The 20293-nt window shown below is 37.0% G+C and overlaps 1 protein-coding gene across 1 annotated transcript; it reads right to left on the reverse strand.

Annotated features, from left to right (window-relative positions):
• Nucleotides 1–19001: 19001 nt before the first annotated feature.
• On the reverse strand, nucleotides 19002–19729 carry LOC138337879 (uncharacterized mitochondrial protein AtMg00860-like). Its single transcript, XM_069288316.1, has 2 exons — nucleotides 19568–19729; nucleotides 19002–19295 (listed from the first exon to the last, which is right to left on the reverse strand). Exons 1-2 carry the CDS (start codon nucleotides 19727–19729, stop codon nucleotides 19002–19004), a joined length of 456 nt encoding a protein of 151 aa, XP_069144417.1.
• Between the last annotated feature and the right edge of the window lie 564 nt (nucleotides 19730–20293).

Here is a 20293-nt window from a genome sequence, read left to right on the forward strand (position 1 = left end):
AGCACCGAATGAGTCCAATATGTAGACACATCAATACCCCTACTTAAACTTTTGTTTTTCCTCATGTGAACCTCAATTTCAGAAGTTTAAAAACAATGTCTGAAACAGTGTTGCCCGAGATTCAATTATAAATGTGCACAAAAATACTCAATTTACTTTTGCAAGGATCAATGGTGTTCCTAAAGAACCAAGTTAAGTTTTGAAATACCATTAGCAAAGATTCTCAAGCCCGCAATACTTTATTCAAATGCAAGTTGAAGCTCAACAAAAGCATTTGAATGCCCTCACACAACTGATTATTCCATTGTAACCCATGTGATGTGGAATCATTAAGGTTTGGGAATCAAATACAACACTCACTTTCAGAAAGAAAAACTCAATGCATGCCTTCACCCATAGGTTTGCCCGTGTTTTCCTACCAACACTTGTTTTATCTCTCTGAAGATCAAAAAAGGTATTTTTAAGTCTTGTAAAGGGGGTTGAGTGCAAAGATGTATTCATTTAGGATCAACATATCATTATTTGACTAACACAAATAAGAGATAATAAAGGGTTTTGGGTGTCCTCCCAAACAATGCTGTAACACTTTGAAAATACAAGACGTGTTGTAAAGACTAATATAGGTGTCATAAGGTCCAAGTACTGTGTCTAAGTCTATTATAAATGAACATAGGTAATTTAGGAAGTTTAACAACTAAAACGTTCAATAATGTCCATGACGTCCAGGAAGTTTGTTAAAAGGGGTGTTAGAGTGCCATAGTTTGTTTCACTAACTTTTAGGAGTCGAAAAATGTACTAAAATTGGTGGAAGGGTAGATGTTAGGTGTTTGATTTGTTTCATGGTTGAAACATTTAGGTACGACTCCCCATGGACCAACCAAGGAACCTTGAGGAGGACCCTCGTGTTTGAAGAAACAGGGCCTGGACAGGGTATCGCCACGTGGCTTAATCCCGGATGGGCATCGAAGAGACCACCTACGGTCCGTGTGTGGAGTGACGGGGCATGAATGCCACCGTTGTCCCATACTTAGACATGTTGAGTAAGGCCTCCGCCTGCTGAGTCTCTGAAATCATCAACGAAGTGCAGGTTAGAGGGGTGAGGGACCGTTGACTAACAAACGACCCATCATTTAGGGTGTTGTCTGTGAGGGTCAAATTTCATAATTTGAGTTAGTTTCATTTAATTATTAACGGATTTATGTGATTAATTAGAGGTGTAAGAGATTATAATTACGTTGATTAAGTTTGAATATAAATACCCCAAACCCTCATTAATCTAAAGACAACTCACAAATAAACTCTTTTACTTATGTCTTCTTTCTCTCTCTACTTAAATTCACCCTTGAAGACTTTAAAGGAAAAGGGTTTGGGGTATTTAAAGGTATGAATTCACCATTAAATTATTGTCTAGTTTTAAGGTATAAGATCTAATTAACCTTTGAGACTCTTTCCTCAAAGGGTACCTATAAAATGGATTTCAATAGTATAGTTTTCATTCAACAAAAATATCGAAAATATGGATTGAGTTTTTGATGATTTCTTTGGGTTATATTGAGTAAATTTAAATGAATTTTAAATTTTTTATGGTAATTGTTGATGTTTTTTTTTGTAAATTGAAGAACATGATCCTCTATCCATAACCCTAGATTGTGATCTTGACCTATGAGGTATTATAATTTTTCAATTGATTTGGTTGTTGATTAGATTAATACCCTATGGTGTTATACTGATTAAATTGAGATAAATTATAGGCCTATCACGCTAGTTCTTGAAATGTGAATTAGGTTATGACTTGTATTGTGAAATTAACCTATGTATGTTGTCTTAAGTTATAATCTAGTGTTGAATTGTTTTATAGAGATACAATTGGATTTGCTATCTTGTTGGTTATCATTGTATGATGATTTTACTCCCCTAATTGGGTTGAGGTATGGGTTGATGGTAAGACCTTTATGATAGACTATGAGGAAAACTTGGCAAATCTTAGAATCTCTATCATTACCTCTAATTGTGATTTGTTGTGGTTAAGTCATGATGTTACATTGGAGTATGCCTTATACTGGGTTTATAGGGTAGTATGATGTTGAATTGAAATGTGTTTACTATGTTGTGAGTTTGATTAAGGTGTATGTGATATAAAGATGGTAAAAACTATCAAAGTACCTTGATATGCTATGAAATGCTAATTTGTTAACCTCACTTATATGGATTGTGATAAAAGAACTTATCTTCATACAATTCTTATTGATCTATTGATGATGATAATTATACAAAGGGTAGACCCTATGTCCTAAACAAAGCTATGATTGATATAAAGGCTTAAAGAAATTTCAAAAAAATGATACTAGCTTAGAGCCGAGCGAACTAGATTGAGGAGTATCCCTTTCCATATAGAGAAGGTAGGAACACTACATTACTCTTTAGATTGGAGACTATAATGCATGGAACATAAAGAGGGTCCCAACTATGTCTCTTAGTTCTTGAACTATGTTGCCCCCATAGGATTACTAGCTAGTGGATCCACGTAGTTGCTTTGTTTCATGTTTTTGTACAACCTTGGCAAGTAGTTTTCCTTTTTTCGGTGTAGGGTTTTATGATACCGGATTCCACAGTATCCATGTGGCCTATGTAGGTTAGGGCAAGATGTTTCCAAAAGGTAAAATGAAATAAAGGACTTTAACTCTAATTTAGATAGCCTAAGAGGTGTAGCTTAGTCTAGGTAGGGGTATGAGACTCTACCTAAAGATTACACTAGTTATCCTTGGGGAGAGTCTTAGGAGGAGGTTCTTATAATGTTTATTCTATGCTGATATACGATGTATATATGATGACTATGGCACATCGTTGATATATATGTTGATTAGTTCTCTTATGAGTATGCCTTGGGTTGTAATGTTAATATATGATGAAATGTAAACTTAAATGTTAGGTTATGTAATGTTTGACATTGGTCAAGTGTTCTTGTTGAGGATACTTGATTGAGTGAGGTTATAGGGCTTTGCTTGGTCATTGCACTTGTTGAATTGATAAGAACTCATGAATAGTTGTCTTGCTTATTATGATATGATTGACTCTTATTTTTTCTTGTAATGTTATTCCTTGATATTAGGATTGTAGTAAATTATGGTTTTCAAGCATATCGGGATAGGTATTACTTGTTGAGGTAGTCAGCATGTTTGGTTGATTGATATGACTTGCTTGGATTTGAAATAGGTCCCTAATGGGGTAAAATTTCATATTTTGACAAAAGTCCCTTTTTTCGCATGTTTTGCTTGTGTATGTGCATAAGGTCTTATACTTTGTACATGTGGAGTACTAACCCCATTTTCTTTCCTTTTTCCCAAACATTTTAGGTTCCGGTCATTGAAGAGTTTGGAAGGCGTCATTGTTGAAGGTTTGGATTCTTCCTTTTTATCTAAGTAGGGTAGGTCCTCAACTTTCGAGGGCTATGCAGTCATTTAGCTTACGGACTTGTTATGAGTTTAAAGACTCCTTCATTTGTTTCTTTTTTAATTGAGTACTATACTTTTGTATGACCTATATGGGATCTTGTTGGATTGAGGTAAGTTCTATGCCCATATTGTTATAATCGTTTAGATGGTATGAGATGAGAAAATCGTTGAGACTATTTCTATATTTTATATATGTATATCCAATAAAAGTAGAAGGCTTTGTAACCATCTTATACGAAGGGTCTATTTATACTTGATATGATTATATATTAGTCATTGAAAAGGACGACGATGCTGGTTACGTCTAAGCAGTAAACCCGAATATGAAAAACTTGGTATACGAGAATGAGGTTGAATATAATTGAGTTATATCTCTCTCTACCATTTATATGTAGGTTTGTATTCATAATTAATAAGAGCGCCACACTTATGAGTAGGAACATATGATGCTTAGGAATCACTCTTTTTCATGGAATTCTTATAGTGTGTTGATAGAGTACATTTATGGTGTGCTTTTACATCTAATCCTATTGTTGTTCTTATAAGAAGAATGAACACTCAAAGAAATACGGATCAAATACTTGAAAAGGAAATTACCAATACGGGAGCTCCTCCCCGTGGTGAGCAAGTTCATCCACTAGAAAAAGTAGCTAATGTGGAGCAAGCACCAACCAATCATCCTCCTTTGACAAATGAGAATATAAGAGACACTTTTCTTCAAATGGGTCAAGCTATCACCACTCAAGAACAAGTGGCTACGAATCAAGACCAAGTTAAGACGGCTCAAGCAAACTGGGAAGTTGTGCCCCATCCTCATCAACAAATCACTACTATGGCTTCCCGTCTAAGGAACTTCACTAGAATGAACCCTCCTACTTTCTATGGGTCTAAGGTTGATGAATACCCCCAAGAATTCATTGATGAAGTCTCTAAAATACTTGTTTCTATTGGATTGTCCACAAGTGAGAAGGTTGAGTTGGCCACATATCAACTCAAGGACGTGGCCCAAGCTTGGTATGTTAAATGGAGGGATAATAGGTCATTGAGGGGTGATCTGGTGACTTGGGAGATCTTTAAGGCAAATTTTCTAGATCGATTCTTTAGTAGAGAGGTGCGGGAGGAAAAAGTGGTGGAGTTCATCAATTTTACCAAGGAGGAAGGAGTGTCCATGAGTACTCTTTGGAATTCATTATGTTTTCCAAATATGCTCCTTCTTTGGTCTCTGATCCTAGAGAACAAATGAGTCGTTTTGTGACGGGGGTGTTGAAGGACTTATAAGAGGAGTGTCATTCGTCCATTCTACATGACAACATGAACATTTCTCGTCTTATGGTGCATGCAAGAAAGGTTGAAGAGGCAAGGGATAAGCGAAAGAGAAGAGATGCTAAGAGAACAGGGTCATATGATGGAGTTTCTTCAAAGAATAAACTTGAAATACAGGATAAGCGTAGATTTAAGAATTGGGTTTTTAATCAAGTCCCTTAAAAATTCCCAAAAGTTACTGGTGATAGGGTGTCTAACCCTAAATTCAAAAAGGGTAAAGGTACTAATTCACCAAATGGGAAGTCAACTTGTGGAAAGTGTGGTAAAAAGCACTATGTTGATTGCCTTAAGGGGATGGATAATTTCTTTAGTTGTGAAAAGAGTGGCCCAAGATGATAGACTATCCAAAATAGAAGACTCAACACAAGGGTAGTGGTCAGGATCAAGCAAGTGGTTCTATTGATTCTCTAAATAAGAACCGCTTCTATGCTCTCGGCTATAGGAGTGAGCAAGAGACTTCTACCGACGTGGTGACCGGTATGTTGAAGTTTTCTCTATTGATGTATATGTCTTACTTGATCTTGACACAACTTTATCATTTGCTACACCTATAATAGCCAAAAAAATTGATATTTTACCTGATATTTTGCATAAATCATTTGTAGTGTCTACTCCGGTTGTAGAGTTGGTTGTCACAAAAAGGGTGTATAGAAATTGTCCAATAATGTTGCCCAATATAGTTTTCTATGTTGATCTAGTAGAACTCGATATGCTTGACTTTGATATTATTTTGGGTATGGATTGGTTCCACGCATGTTTTGCCTACATTGATTGTAAGACAAAAGTGGTGAGATTTAACTTCCCAATTGAACCTGTTGTTGAGTGGAAGGATGAAATTCTATTCCTAGAGGTCGTATTATTTCTTGTCTAAAAGAATACAAAATGATCTGAAAAGGTTATCTATATCATATAGTAAGAGTCCAAGATCTAGAATCCGACGTTCCTCCCTTTGAGTCGGTCTCCGTAGTGAGTGAATTTCCAGAGGTCTTTCCTAATGACTTTCCCCGGTATTCCTCCCGAACAGGAAATTGAATTTGGTATTGATTTGCTACTTGATACAAATCCCATATCCATTCATCCTTATCAGATGGCTCCGACCGAGTTGAGGGAGTTAAAGTCTGAACTCAAGGATTTACTAGATAAGAGTTTTATAAGACCTAGTATTTCTCCATGGTGTGCTCCGGTTTTGTTTGTGAAGAAGAAATATGGGTCCTTGAGAATGTGTATGAATACCGCAAACTCAACAAGGTCACCATAAAAAATAAGTATCCTCACCCTCGGATTGATGACTTGTTTGATCAACTCCAAGGGGCGATCTACTTTTCAAAGATAGACTTGAGGTCGGGTATCACCAACTTAGGATGAGAGGTAAGGATATACAAAAGACGGCCTTTCGGACTTGGTATGGGCAGTATGAGTTCTTGGTCATGACTTTCGGTGTCACTAGTGCTCCGACAGCGTTTATGGACCCAATAAATTGAGTGTTTCAAATTACCTAGATTCATTTGTCATTGTCTTCATTGATGATATCTTTGTATTTTCAAATAATGAGGGTGATCATATGGTTCATTTGATGGTGGTATTGCAAACCCTTAAAGAACATCAATTGTTTGCCAAATATAGCAAGTGTGAGTTTTGGTTGAGGTCGCTGACATTTCTTGGGCACATCATCTCTAGTGGGGAGTTGAGGTAGACCTAAGGAAAATGGAAGCGATGAAAAATCGTCCTTGACCTTTCACTCCAACCGACATTAGGAGTTTCTTGGGTTTAGCAAGTTATTATCGGAAATTCATGGATAGTTTCGTGTCCATTGCGTCTCCTTTGACTTCTTATACCCAAAATAGTTAGAAGTTTGAGAAGTCGGAGGCATGTGAGAAAAACTTCCAATTGTTGAAAGATATGCTTACTTCAGCTACAGTGTTGACTTTACTAGAGGGCACAAAGGGTTCTGTAGTATATTGTGATGCATCCCAAGTGGTTTTGGGGTGTGTGCTTATGCAACACGGGAAAGTGATAGACTATTACTCTAGAAAACTTAAGGTACATGAGAGAAATTATCCCACTCATGACCTTGAGTTAGCGGCCCTGGTGTTTGGTTTGAAAATTTGGAGACATTACTTGTATAAGGTTCATGTTGATGTCTTTATCGATCATAAAAGTCTCCGATATGTTTTTATCCAAAAGGAGTTGAATATCCGCGAGGAAGGTGGCTAGATTTGTTGAAAGATTATGATATGAGTGTAATTTATGGCCCTGGCAAGGCTAATGTAGTTGTGGATTCCCTTAGTCGTATGACTATAGGTAGTGTATCCCATCTTTATAAAGCCAAGAAGGACCTATAAAGGGAAGTACATAGGTTTAATAGGTCAAGGGTGAGTATGGAGAGTTCTGTGGATGGGAATGCTACAGTTCATCATAACTCTAAGTCATCTCTAGTGGTTGAGGTGAAGTCAAAACAACACTTTGATCAAGCCTTAGGAGTTGAAAGAATCAGTTCTTGGCAAGTTTAATAAATTATTCTCCTTAGGGGGGGATTTTGTGTAAAGATATCAAGGGAGATTATGTGTTCTCGATGTAGATGGGTTGAGGGATCATATCCTACAAGAAGAACATGGGTTGCGCTACTTAATTCACCCGGGTTCTACAATAATGTACCATGATATAAGGGAGATATATTTGTGGGAAGACATCAATATGGACCTTGTTGTAGGTTTAACTCGGACTCAAAAGTCATGTGATTCCATATGGGTGGTTGTGGATCAATTGACTAAGTCACATCGATTTACTCCCTTTAAGTCTTCATATTCGGCAAAAGACTATGCAAGAATCTTCTTAGATGAGATTGTGTGCTGCCATGGCATTTCGTTATCTATCATATCGGATCGGGGTGCACAATTCACATCTATATTTTGGAGGTCGTTCCAAAAAGAGTTGGGTACTACGGTGAAGTTGAGAACCGCTTTTCATCCCTAAACGGATGATCATGAAAAATGCACGATACAAACCCTTGAATATATGCTTAGGTCATGCATTAATGATTTTAAAGGGAATTGTCATAAACATTTACCTTTGGTGGAGTTTGCCTATAATAATAGTTTTCATTCATCAATTTCCATTACTCCCTATAACGCCTTGTATGGTTGGAGCTGTAGGTCTCCTATTGGATTGATTGGAGTGGGTGATCCATCACTTCTTGGTCCTGAGTTGGTTTATAAGACTTTGAAAGGCTCATATCATAAGGAATCGGTTGCAAACGGCCTATAGTCGGCAAAAGTCTTATGCCGATCATTGGAGAAGGGATTTGAAGTTAGAAGAAGGTGATACAGTGTATTTAAAAATTTCGCCAATGAAAGGGCTGGTTAGATTTTCCAAGAAAGTAAAGTTGAGTCCTTGTTACGTGGGGCCCTATGAAATCTTGAAAAGGGTTGGTAACGTTTCCTATGAATTGAAACTTCCTAATGAATTGTCTTCGGCTCATCAAGTTTTCCATGTTTCTATGTTAAAGAAGTGTATTAGTGATCCCGAGTCCATTCTTCCTGTTGAGGCTCTTGGTGTCAAGTATTACCTCTTTTATGAGGAAGTTCTGGTTCAAATTCTTGATAGGCAAGTGAAGAAAGTTAAGTAATAAAGAAGTGTTTCCGTAAAGGTTTTATGGAAGAATCATCTACTTAAGGGTGCGACATGGGAGGCCGAGGCTGACATGAAGTCCCGTTACCCTCATCTTTTTTATAATTAAGGTTAGTCATTATTTAGTAATATAAATATGACTCGAAATTGAATTTCCTTGATTTTTTGTAAAATTTTACATTTTGGGGTTGCATTACATTGAAATAGTACCTCTAAAAACATGAATTTTGACCTTTTGGTTTATTTGACAACATTTGTATATGACGAGTCTTTATGAAATGATATGTAGCATGTTGTTAAATTGAACTTTTTGTTAAGTGACTCACGCAATGTATGTACATGTGGAGCCCATATTTGTTGTGAGGAGGAAATGCCTCATGATGAAGTGATTTCAGTCTTATGTGTAGTAATATGTGTTTTTGAAATTTCCTTGTTGAAATGACATGGTTTATGTTGATTTGTTATTGTTTATTGGTTGGGCTGCTAGTCTTTAATTTATTCCTTCCTTCAAAAGAATTTTAGTGTCATTCGTAGACGAATGTTCCTAAGGGGAGGATAATGTAAAACCTTGAAAATATAAGATGTCACGTAAAGACTAACATAGGTGTCATAAGGTCTAAGTACTTTTTTTAATTCCATTATAAATGAACAGAGGTCATTCTGGAAGTTTAAGAACCAAAACATTCAAGAACGTCCATGACGTCCGGGAAGTTGGTTAAAAGGGGTGTTAGCGTACCTAAGCCTATTTGACTAACTTTTAGGAGTCAGAAATGTACGAATATTGGTAAAAGGGTGCATAATAGGTGTTTGAATTATTTCATTGTTGAAATGTCTGGGTACGACTCTCCAAAGACCAACCAAGGGCCATTGAGGAGGACCCTTGTTTTTGAAAAACAGGGCCTGAAACGTGGCGATCGACGGGATCACCTATGGTTTGTGTGTGGACTGACGGGGCGTCTATTTCACCTTCTTCCCATAATTAGACAATTATAGGAATTCCTCCACCTGCACAGTGTCTGAACTCATCGACGGAGTGCAGGACAGAGGGGTGACGGACCATCGACTCACAGATGGCCCGTTGTTCGTGGTGTCGTTTGTGAGGGTCAAAGTTCCTGCACAATTTACGTTAGTTTCATTTAACTAGTTAGGGGGTTTAAGTGATTAATTAGGGGTTTAAGGGAGAATAATTATGTTAATTAAGTCCCAATATAAATACCCCCAACCCTCATTTATCTAAAGACAACTCACAAAAAAACTCTCTTCCTTCTCTCGTCTTTCTCTTTCTACTTGAACGCACCTTTGAAGACTAGAAAGGACAAGTTTTTTGGGATAGTAAACGGACTAATACACCATCAAATTTTTGTCACACATTAAGGTATGGTATCTAGTTCACCTTTGAGACTCTTTCCTCAAAGGGTTCTTTCAAAATGGATTTCAAAAGTTGAGTTTTTTATGAGTTTCATTCACTTACGAAATTGAAGTTATGAATTGAGTTGTTGATGATTTATTTAGGTCATATTGAGTATATTAACATGAATTTTAAATTCTTTATCGTAATTGTTGATGGTTTGGTCTAAATTGAAGAACATGATCCTCCATCCATAACCCTAGATTGTGATCTTGACATTTGAGGTATTATAATCACTCAATTGATTTGGTTTTTGATTAAATTACTTTCCTGTGGTGTTATTATTATTAAATTAATTTGAATTAAAGGCCTATCATGATAGTTCTTGAGATGTGATTTAGGTTATGATTATTGTTAAGTTAGCCTATGTATCTTCTCTTAGGTTATGATCTAGTGTTGAATTGTATTGTAAAGATGCAATTGGCCGTGTTATATTAATGGTTATCACTGTATGATGATGTTACTCTTCAAATTGGGTTGAGTTATGAGTTGATTGTAAGACCTTGATGATAGACTATGAGGAAAACTTGGTAAGTCTTAGAATCTCTATCTTTACTTCCAATTGTGATTAATTGTGGCTAAGTCATGATTTACGTTGGAGTATGCCTTATACTAGGATTATAGAGTTGTATGACGTTTAATTTGAATGTATTGACTAGAGGTTGATTAAGGTGTATGTGATATAAGTATGGTAAAAACTATCATAGTGCCTTGATATGCTATGAAATGATAATCTGTAAACCGCACTTATATTGATTGTGATGAAAGGACTTATACTCATACAATTCTTATTGTGCTATTGATGATGATGATTATACAAGGGGTATACCCTATGACCTAAACTAATCTATGATTGATAATTAAAGTCTTAAAGACATTTCAAAAAAGGGACACTAGCTTAGCAACGATTGAATTAAATTGAGGAGTGCCCCTTCCAACACAGGGAAGGTAGGAACACTAAATTACTCTTGAGATTGGAGACTATAATGCATGACTCATAAAGAGAGTCCTAAATATGTATCCTAGTTCTTGAAATATGTTACCCACATAGGAATACTAGCTAGTGGATCCACGTAGTTGCTAGTTTCATGTTTTTGTACTACCTTAGCAAGTGGTCCGTCTTTTTTCGGTGTAGGAATTTATGACACCGGATTCCACAGTAGCTCATGTGTCTTATGTAGATTAGAGTAAGATGTTTTCAAAAGGTAAAAAGAATTAATGGACTTGAACTCTAACATAGATAACCTACGAGGTATAGCTTACTCTAGGTCAGGGTATGAGACTCTACCTTAACATTGCACTAGTTAGCCTTCAGGGGAGTGTTAGGAGGATGTTCCTATATATTTTTATCCTATGATGATATATGATGTATATATGATGACTATGGCACATTGTTGATACTCTACGTTGGTTAGTTCACTTATTAGTATGCCATTGTTTATAATGTTAATATATGATAAAATGTAAACCTAAATGTTAGGTTATGTGAAGTTGGACATTTTTCACATTTTCTTATTGAGTATACTTGATTGAGTAAGGTTATGGGGCTTTGCTTGGTCAATGCACTTATTGACTTGATAACTAATCATTAGTAGTTGTCTTGCTTATTATGATATGATTGACTTTTATTCATTCTTGGGATGTTATTCCTTGATGTTAGGGTTGTAGTAACTCATGGTTTCCAAGAATGTTGGGATAGGTATTACTTGTTGAGTTAGTAAGCATGTTTGGTTGATTGATATGACTTGTTTGGTTTTGCACTATGTCCCTATTGGGGTAAAATTACAAGTTTTAAAAAAGTCCCTTTTAGCATGTTTTTCTTGTGTATGTGCATAAGTTCTTATACTTAGTAAATGTGGAGTACTAACCCCATTTTCTTCCCCTTTTCCCAAAAATTTTAGGTTCCGGACGTTGAATAGTTTGGAAGGCGACATTGTTGGAGGCTTTGATTCTTTCATTCATCCAAGTGAGGTAGGTCCTCAACTTTCAAGGGGAATGTCTTTATCTAGCTTACAGGCTTGTTACGAGTTTAAAGACTCTTTCATTTCTTTTCTTTTCAATTGAGTGTTATACTTTTGTGTGACTATATGGGGTCTTGTTGGATTGATGTAAGGTCTATACCCATATTGTGATAATCGTTTAGATGATATGAGATGAGACAATCGTTGAGGTATATATAAACCTCGAAACAATTATAATGGAAGTTTTAAATTTTTTCGCATTTTTCAATCTATGAATGTAATGACATGAAACTAAGAGGCTAGCTCTACTCATTGAAAAGGACGATGACGTCGGTTACCTCTAGGGGGTTAACCCGGATGTGAAACACGATATAGCTAAGTTTGTGGCATTATTCAAGTCAACAACTATTCTTCATCCTCCAAATTGTCCATGGTGTAGTTGGGTGAGTCCTCGATGAATGGCGTATAATGACCTCTCATTAAATTGGTGATATGAGCGTCTTGGAATTGAAGGGTTATGGAGTTTGAAGTGCACGTGTCACTAAGAATTTCAAAGTTTTCATTTGAATCCTTCATTCTTTTGGGTTGTTATGCATGTTTTTGTTGAATGATCAAAAGGACTTCATCATCCTACATTCCTGTATGCCTTTTCTTTTGTATACATGCTTGGAGAGGGAAGTGTTTTTCTTTTTCCATGGTGTGCACTTCAAACTTCGTGACTAAGTTCGCTAGATATCCAGCATGGTAACTAGTGCATTCTACCATGCCGTCAAGGCCCTTTGCTAGAACTTCGTAAGGTCGGCGTAGCACATAAATCTTGGAGCGTTGATCATCCAAACTCCTATTCTTAGGACCATGACCCCTATAGAAGCATTCTAGCAAAGCTCTGCTAGTCATACCATGAGATGGGCACAATTGTAATATTTCTTGAAACTTCAGCCGCATATCTTGAATTATCTATACTCCACTTGTTTGAATGTGAGGAGGTTGTCTTGAGGTTTCATATTTTCAAAAGGGGATGATGGGGTGTGGTACCAAAAAACGACTATCTATTTTAATAACCTTGTTTAGATATTCAAACAGGAAAAAAAAACTTTAAATAAGGATAGTAAATCTACAACTAACGAGAATGAAAATTTAACTTAACTATAAGTTTTCACGTAACACCACTCCCCTAGAGCTGCACCATTTTGATGTTTTGCATAATTAATGACACAAATTCCAGTACGAGTGTCTTCAATCGTGTAATAATATAATAGCCCAACCAAGGATAGGGGTCGTGACCTAAAGGTGTGGTAGTGAGAATTTATAAAAAGGCCAAATTATTTTAACCAGTCGCAGCTTCAAATATTTATGCATAAAAACATTATAGATCAAAGATTGGGTAACAGAAGCATAAAATATGAATCGGGGATTTTGTCACTAGTAGTAAAAATAATGAAATTAACAAGAAAACTAAATAAATGGAGGGGAAATTCTTGGGGTGTGGTAGGAAAATTGGTTAAGCCAAATTGTTGGGTGCATACTTTGGATGGAAGATTTATAAAATAATTGTGACTATGATAATCTTTATGAGGTAATCTCTCTCTCAAGCAACCTACCCCATGTCAAATGCGTTCCTCTCGGACACTCGATTCCCGCATGAAGAGTATCTTACCCTTTAATCCACTAACTCTATATAGCTGAGTGTGTGGGGATGAGATTATGGCTCCCTCTCTCAAGCTGAGCCTCATGTGTATCCACTCCCTCCGACCATCAATTTAGTAGTCGTAGTTTCACAATTTCTATCTCAAGCAATCAAAAAACATATAAATAAACTTGTTCTTGTAACAAAAATTCATTATATTTTTCCATAACTTTTAAACAAAATCACAATCAAACTACAACTAATTGATTAGCTAGCAAGAACCAACAACAATCTTTACCCATATTCACAAAGTCACACCCCAAAAATTGGGGTTGTTATCCACACATCAAGAGATAGAAATTTATACCTAAATGATCTTGTATTAAAATTGGTGTAAAGATTTAAGTCTTGTTACATGCCAAGAATGAATAAATAAAAAGACCCAAGTTCGAAACCTTAGAGTTTAAACCCTTTTGGTCTTCGTGTTCTTCTCTAGAAACCCTCAAAAACATTAGATAAAAATGGGAAAAATATGATAGTTCAATATAGTAACAATAATAATTTGATATATAATTTAAATTACTCATTAAGTATTTATAGTTATTAAAGATTAGTGCTGCGGTTGGATTTTCGGCGGTATTACTCAGTATCGCCAAACAAATCGTCAATCCACCCTTTGATCACTTAATTATCGTGTTTGTGCATAGTCTAAGCATCTTCTTGTTGTGGATCATTGGGAGACAAAGCATTGCTTTGTGGAATTTCTCGGGGATGCGCCAAGATTTCCGATCTACCACCTATTTGTTCCTTTCCTTCAGACTTCAACACTTTGGAACAAAATGTGATCCTCAGACATATCGATGATTCCCAAAGTTCACTTAGTGATCCTCATACCTTTATTTCTTCATTCTTTTCATTCTTTTTGCTATGTAATATCTATGTTTTGCCTCACTCAAAATACCTGAATCTCAAGGTTATTCTATAGTAATTGAGACAATGTAAGTAATTGAGGACACTATTTATATTGAAATATAGCCCTGAATGAGTCAAATATGTGGACTCATCACCCACCCCATCCCCTCAGGCGCTACAAGGGCGCGTCGCGCCAAAACCTTCCAAGGAAAATTTGATGAATTTTGAAAGTTTTTTTTGACTATAATTCGAACAATTTCAATTCTTTTTCCCAATATCACTTTACATTAAGGTATCCAAAACATAAACACAAGAATCTAACTCAAAGTAACTCTAATAATCAACTATAAACTCTCTAGAACTCTTCAATCCCATCCAATATTCAAGAACTAAACTTATTCAATAATACAACTCAAGAACATCAAATTTTTAATCTTTTAGGACAAAAATATGTTGAATTAAACATGTTTTGCACTTTAGTGAACTAACCCAATGATATATGGTCTCACATACCTCATATGGATCACCTATTGATGATATCCACTACTAAATCCTTATGAACGATGATCTTGGCTCTTTTCTCCTTATTATCATGTTGCATTCCTTCTACAAAATAAACCTAACTCTATTTTTCAAAAGTCTAAACTGATAAACATTTTATTAGACCCCAATTAATTTCCAAAAACGAAATCAAGTCACGGGGACGGAAAAGTTCATGAATCCCTTCTAATATGTTGATAATACTTTCCTTAAATCAACAGTCAAACTTTCATTTAATACAAATCACTCATACGAACTCTAAAATCGAGCAAACTCAGTGGCATTGGAAAGATTCTTCCATGAAGTTTTATAAAATATGTTGAAACATGCCTAAATTATCTAAGCTAGATGTTATGGTTGTTATAGTTGATCAAAAATCCAACTTAAAATATTTAACAAACTTTCTAGATTTTTTCCAAAAATGACTATTTTTGGTTTTAGTTTATTCTAGTTTTTCTAGTTATGTTGTGCTACAGTAGTATAGTCGGGAGGCCCCACACAAGCGACTTAGCATACATCATATAAGATAATAGAAATAAAGAGTTCAAAGGATAACATTTTATACGTCAAAAGATTTTTACAAAAAAGGACATGTAACATATGTTTCAAGGTCAACCAATACATCATCAGAAAAGTGATTATGATGTAACTCATACATCATATACAAAGTCTGTAATGAAAATACGAAAACCTATAAAGTTTTCCGGACATCAAAACATGAGGACTTACAAATCACCCAAGGAACCCAATAGATATCTTGTAATGAGTGTGTGAGGTAGGAACATCAGATCCTACATTTATGAGATAATGTAGGCACAAGTATGCATTTATACATGAAATGAACTGAGTATGATATAGTACGAATTAACATGAATATTATTCTATAAATGATTTAGAACATGTAGACATAATAAATCTTTGGATGTTTTAAACATGAGGAAGTAAAACTTGAAAATAAGAAGATATAGTCATTACATTTGAAATAATGGACATAACAAAAGCTGAAGAAATAATCAATGTGTGGAATCTTACCTTTAAGCGAAAATAAGACCATGATAGCTATAATATGGAATACATTATATGCTCATACCACTAGAAGAGGAATCTATACATGACAAGGTAGAATAAGTACATATCATTATTTGCTAAAGTTGATGTAGAAGCAAGGTTGTTTAAGACATTTTATAGGGGCACATAGTTTGGAAATAAAGGTTGCTACGAGACACTACCCTATTTAAGCCTCCACCTCAAGCCCTCTTAGTGCTAAGTCTAGATCTCAGTGTACCAGATAAAATTTAATTATGAAATTTGAAATAGCAAAAGTAATTACCAATCCGTATCTTTAAAGATCAAAATATAGAATGTTCGGGGACGAGTTCAACAAAGAATGATACAAGGAAAGGAATTCTAACAAGAAATTTAGAATATAAATTCATTCATTTGTAATAATAAAATAAGTGGGAGGATGATTTGAAAATATTTAATAAAAAATAATTTGTCATCAAAAGTAATAACTAAGCTAATATTTCATAAATCTAAATAGGTAACAAGTAATCTAGGGTACGGGGCTTGGATATTGATGTTACATAGAGAGAACTGTGTTTCTCTATAATGATAAAGATTTATAGATATGTTGAGTTATTGTCAATGACACTAATCTTCGTAAGATCTCATAACATCATTTCATAGAATATCCTCTTGGTCACTTCGATGACCTATATTAAATAGCCCAATACCTTACACTATTGTCACAAACTTAGCGCATTTTCTAAGACAATGTGCGGCCCTCGACGACCTACTCACTAATCTTTCATGATTTTTTAAGTTTAAGGAAGCCTTTAAGACTTGGAACGCTAAGAGAATGCTTGGAAAGACTTAGGAAGAATAAGAAAGAGATCTTTCGAAGAAGGCTTTGTCTTATGTTTAGAGAATGCTTACTGCTTGCTTGATGCCTTTGAGAATGAGGTACACTATTTATACTACTTAGTAGGGACTAACGTACAATTATTTTTTACTCTATAAGTCCCTAAAATATTTTGACTTTGTTCCCTTTTCTAGAGAATTCAACAATGCTTTGAGACCTTCCCTAGCGTTTTTGATATTTCCAAAAGGTTCTAGAGTCCTCCGCACAACTCAAAAATGTTCTGCCCCTATCCAGACACGGAATCATGATGGAATTGTGGTGGGACGTCACACACTCCCCCATCCGATAATGCGATGACCTTGGTGCATTGCTGTAAAAACTCCAGGAGTTTGTCCTTGTGTTGCCACAAGTCTTCATATTTCTCCTATGTGGCCTCCTCTGGAGTTTGTTCCTTTGAATGCACTAGGAAGATGGTGATGGCCTATTCTCTTCGCTTCTGTTTAGCTTGGTAGTCTATAATAGCCTCAATCTCCCTATCGTGCAAGATTTTGACAGTAATGGGTGGCCGTTGTGATCGATTCAGTTTAGCATCCTCCTTGTCATCATGGTACGACTGAGGACGCTTGCATGAAACACCGGATGGAACTTGAAGTATGGAGGTAACCCCAATTTGTACGAAATATTGCCACCTTGACAATAATCTTGAACGGACACTCATATTTGCACACTAAGCTTTAATGGACACCTCTTAGTGCCTTGAACTGTGTTGGGTTGAATTTCACCAATACCATATAGCCTTCTTTATAGTTCGTAGGACGACGCTTGCAGTCGGTGAACTTCTTCATTCTTTTGGCTGCCTTGTCCATGTAGGACTTGGCAGTATCAAGTTGCTCCTCCAATCTCTTTTCAAGATAGAAGGCATCCAAAATCATACCCTCAAAAGATGCTGGCAACGAATGCGGTGCTTGGGGTTATTATCCTATCGTCAACTCAAATGGTGTGTGCCAGGTGGACTCACTCCTCTGCAAATTATATGAAAACTGTGCCATGTCTAGGAGTCTAGCCCAATCATTCTGATGTGCAGTAACATAGTGCCTTAGATAGCACTCCAGTAGGGCGTTGAGGTTTTTGGTTTTGTTGTCGGTCTACGGGTGAAAACTTATGGACAAGTGAAGCTCCGTGCCAACTATCTTAAACAACTCTCTCCAAAAGTTCCCAGTAAAATGGAGGTATCGGTCGCTACTGATATGTCTCGAGAGCCCCCAATATTTCACCATGTTCTTGAAGAATAATCGAGCATCTTCCTTCACAGTGCAATCGACTGTAGCAGGCATGAAGGTAACATACTTTGAAAACCTGTCCGCCACGACCATGATCATACCAAACCTGTTGGACTTCAGCAAGGAAGTGTTGAAGTCCATTGTCACGCTCTCCCATGGGCGTTCTGCTACGGGTAATAGCTTTACTAACCCTCCCGATTGCCTTTGTTCCACCTTGTCTTGTTGGCACACAAGACAAGTCTACACATAGCACTCGATACCATCCCACATGCGTGGCCAAAAGTAAATAGTCTCGATCAGCTCCCTCGTATGTCTCTACCCAGGATGTCTAGACCACACTTCGTCGTATCTTTCCTTACTGATAAGCCGCCTGATAAACCCAAACTTGGGTACGTAGACCCTTCGATCGAAAGTGAGAAGAAGGCCATGTTCTACCAAAAAGTGTCTGGTTTTGACTTGGGCCGCCAATTCCATCAGCTTCTTGGCTTCTGGATCATGTTATATACCATCTTTGATCGCATGATGACAGCAAGCTCGAACTTCCTACTTAGTGCGTCGACCACGACGTTGCCTTCCCTGGCTTGTATTCAAGACGTAGTCAAACTTGGCCAGAATGTATTACCATGTAACTTGCTTCGGATTGATTTTGTTTTGTGACTAGATGTAGCTCTTGGCCACGTTGTCAGTCCTTACCATGAAATTGGAGCCCAATAAATAGTGTCTCCATTTGTGTAGGCAATGTACAATGGTTGTCATCTCTTTTTCCTGCACCGTGTAACGCCATTAGATCTCGTTTATCTTGCGACTTTCGAATACTATTTGGTGACTATCTTGCATTAAGACTCCCCTAATGGAAAAGTCTGATGCATCCGTATGTACTTAGAAGGTCTTGGAGAAGTCGGGCAGAGTCAAGATCTGCTCTTCCGTTACTGCAGCCTTGAGACCTTCGAATGCTCTTTGGAACTCCTTTCTCCAAACCCATGACTTATTCTTTTTCAAAAATTTGGTCAATCAGAGTAGCTACTGATGAACCTCTGATAGTAGTTCGCAACTCTAAGGAAGGATCGTAGCTCGGTCACATTCATGGGCGCCTCCCACTCCTGGATTACCCAAATCTTTCCTTTCTCCATTCGTAGTTTGCGTTGGTTGATATCATGGCCTAAGAAGTGCACCTCGTGTTGGGCGAGCTCGCACTTCTCCCTGTTTACATAGAGCTGGTTCCCCCATAAGACTTGGAAGACTTTCCTCAAGTGCTCCACGTTCTCCTTCAATGTGCTGCTATAGATGCCTATGTCATTCAACTACACAACCACGAACTAGTCCATGTAGGGATGACATATTTTGTTCATCACCATGCAAAAGGTAGAGGGTGCATTGGTTAAGATAAAAGGCATTATCAACCACTCGTATGCTCCATATTTGGTCACGTACGTTGTCTTTAGCTGTCCCCCTCCGTGATGCGAACTTGGTAGTAGCCTTTCCAAAGATCCATCTTGGTGAAGTATTTATCCTGCCCAAGTCTATCAAATAAATCTTCAATCAGCGGGATATGATATTTGTTCTTGATTTTTACCTTATTGAGCGCCCCACAGTTGATGCATATGCGCAATGACCCGTCTTTCCTTTTTTGAAACAACACTGCCGAACCATAAGGTGCTTTGGATGGACGGATGTGACCATCCTCGAGGACCTCCTTCAACTTCTTTCTTAGCTCCTCTAACTCGGGTGGAGCCATATGGTAAGGTTCATGTGCGAGTGGCTAGGCTCCAACCTCAAACTCTATCTTGTGATCTACCGGCGCCTCGGAGGTAGAGTCTTTGGAAGCTCGTTCGGCATCATGTCCTTGTTTTCTTCAAGGACGTTCTCTATTATTGGTGTAAAGGACTCCATAAGACAATTTTCTTCTCCTGAACCTTTAATGATAGCCATGAATGTCGACTCTCCTTTCTTAAGTCCTTTCACAATCTGCATAGCCGACAGGTGGGTGTGTCCTTCCTTGTTTGATATCTTGACTAGGGGTACCAAACACGACCCTTCCCTCTCCATCAGCATGATTTTTTTGGAAGTAGGGGTAGATTATTGTATGGCATTGTTGGAAGAAATCTTATTCAAGAATTATATCAAAGATATCTAAAGGAGCGATTGTAAAGTTTGTCTTACCTTTCCACTTTCCACACATAATGCTTACTCCTTGGACGACCCCGTATACAGGAGTTGGCGGATCATTAACTATCTTCAGACGAGCATTGCTTGGCACGTAATTCCGCCCTAATCTCTCTGCTGCCATCACGGTCATGAT

The sequence above is a fragment of the Solanum lycopersicum genome, chromosome 8, assembly GCF_036512215.1.
Source record: "Solanum lycopersicum chromosome 8, SLM_r2.1".
Classification (NCBI taxonomy): Eukaryota; Viridiplantae; Streptophyta; class Magnoliopsida; order Solanales; family Solanaceae; genus Solanum; species Solanum lycopersicum.

What these genes read in the sequence shown, in the direction of transcription:
- LOC138337879 (XM_069288316.1), bottom strand. Translation starts at nt 19,729, where the DNA reads ATGGCTCCACCCGAGTTAGAGGAGCTAAGAAAGAAGTTGAAGGAGGTC. An exon ending in ACTGTGGGGCGCTCAATAAG is followed by an intron (nt 19,296 to 19,567) that starts GTAAAAATCAAG and finishes GTGGTTGTGTAG; the next exon opens with TTGAATGACATAGGCATCTA.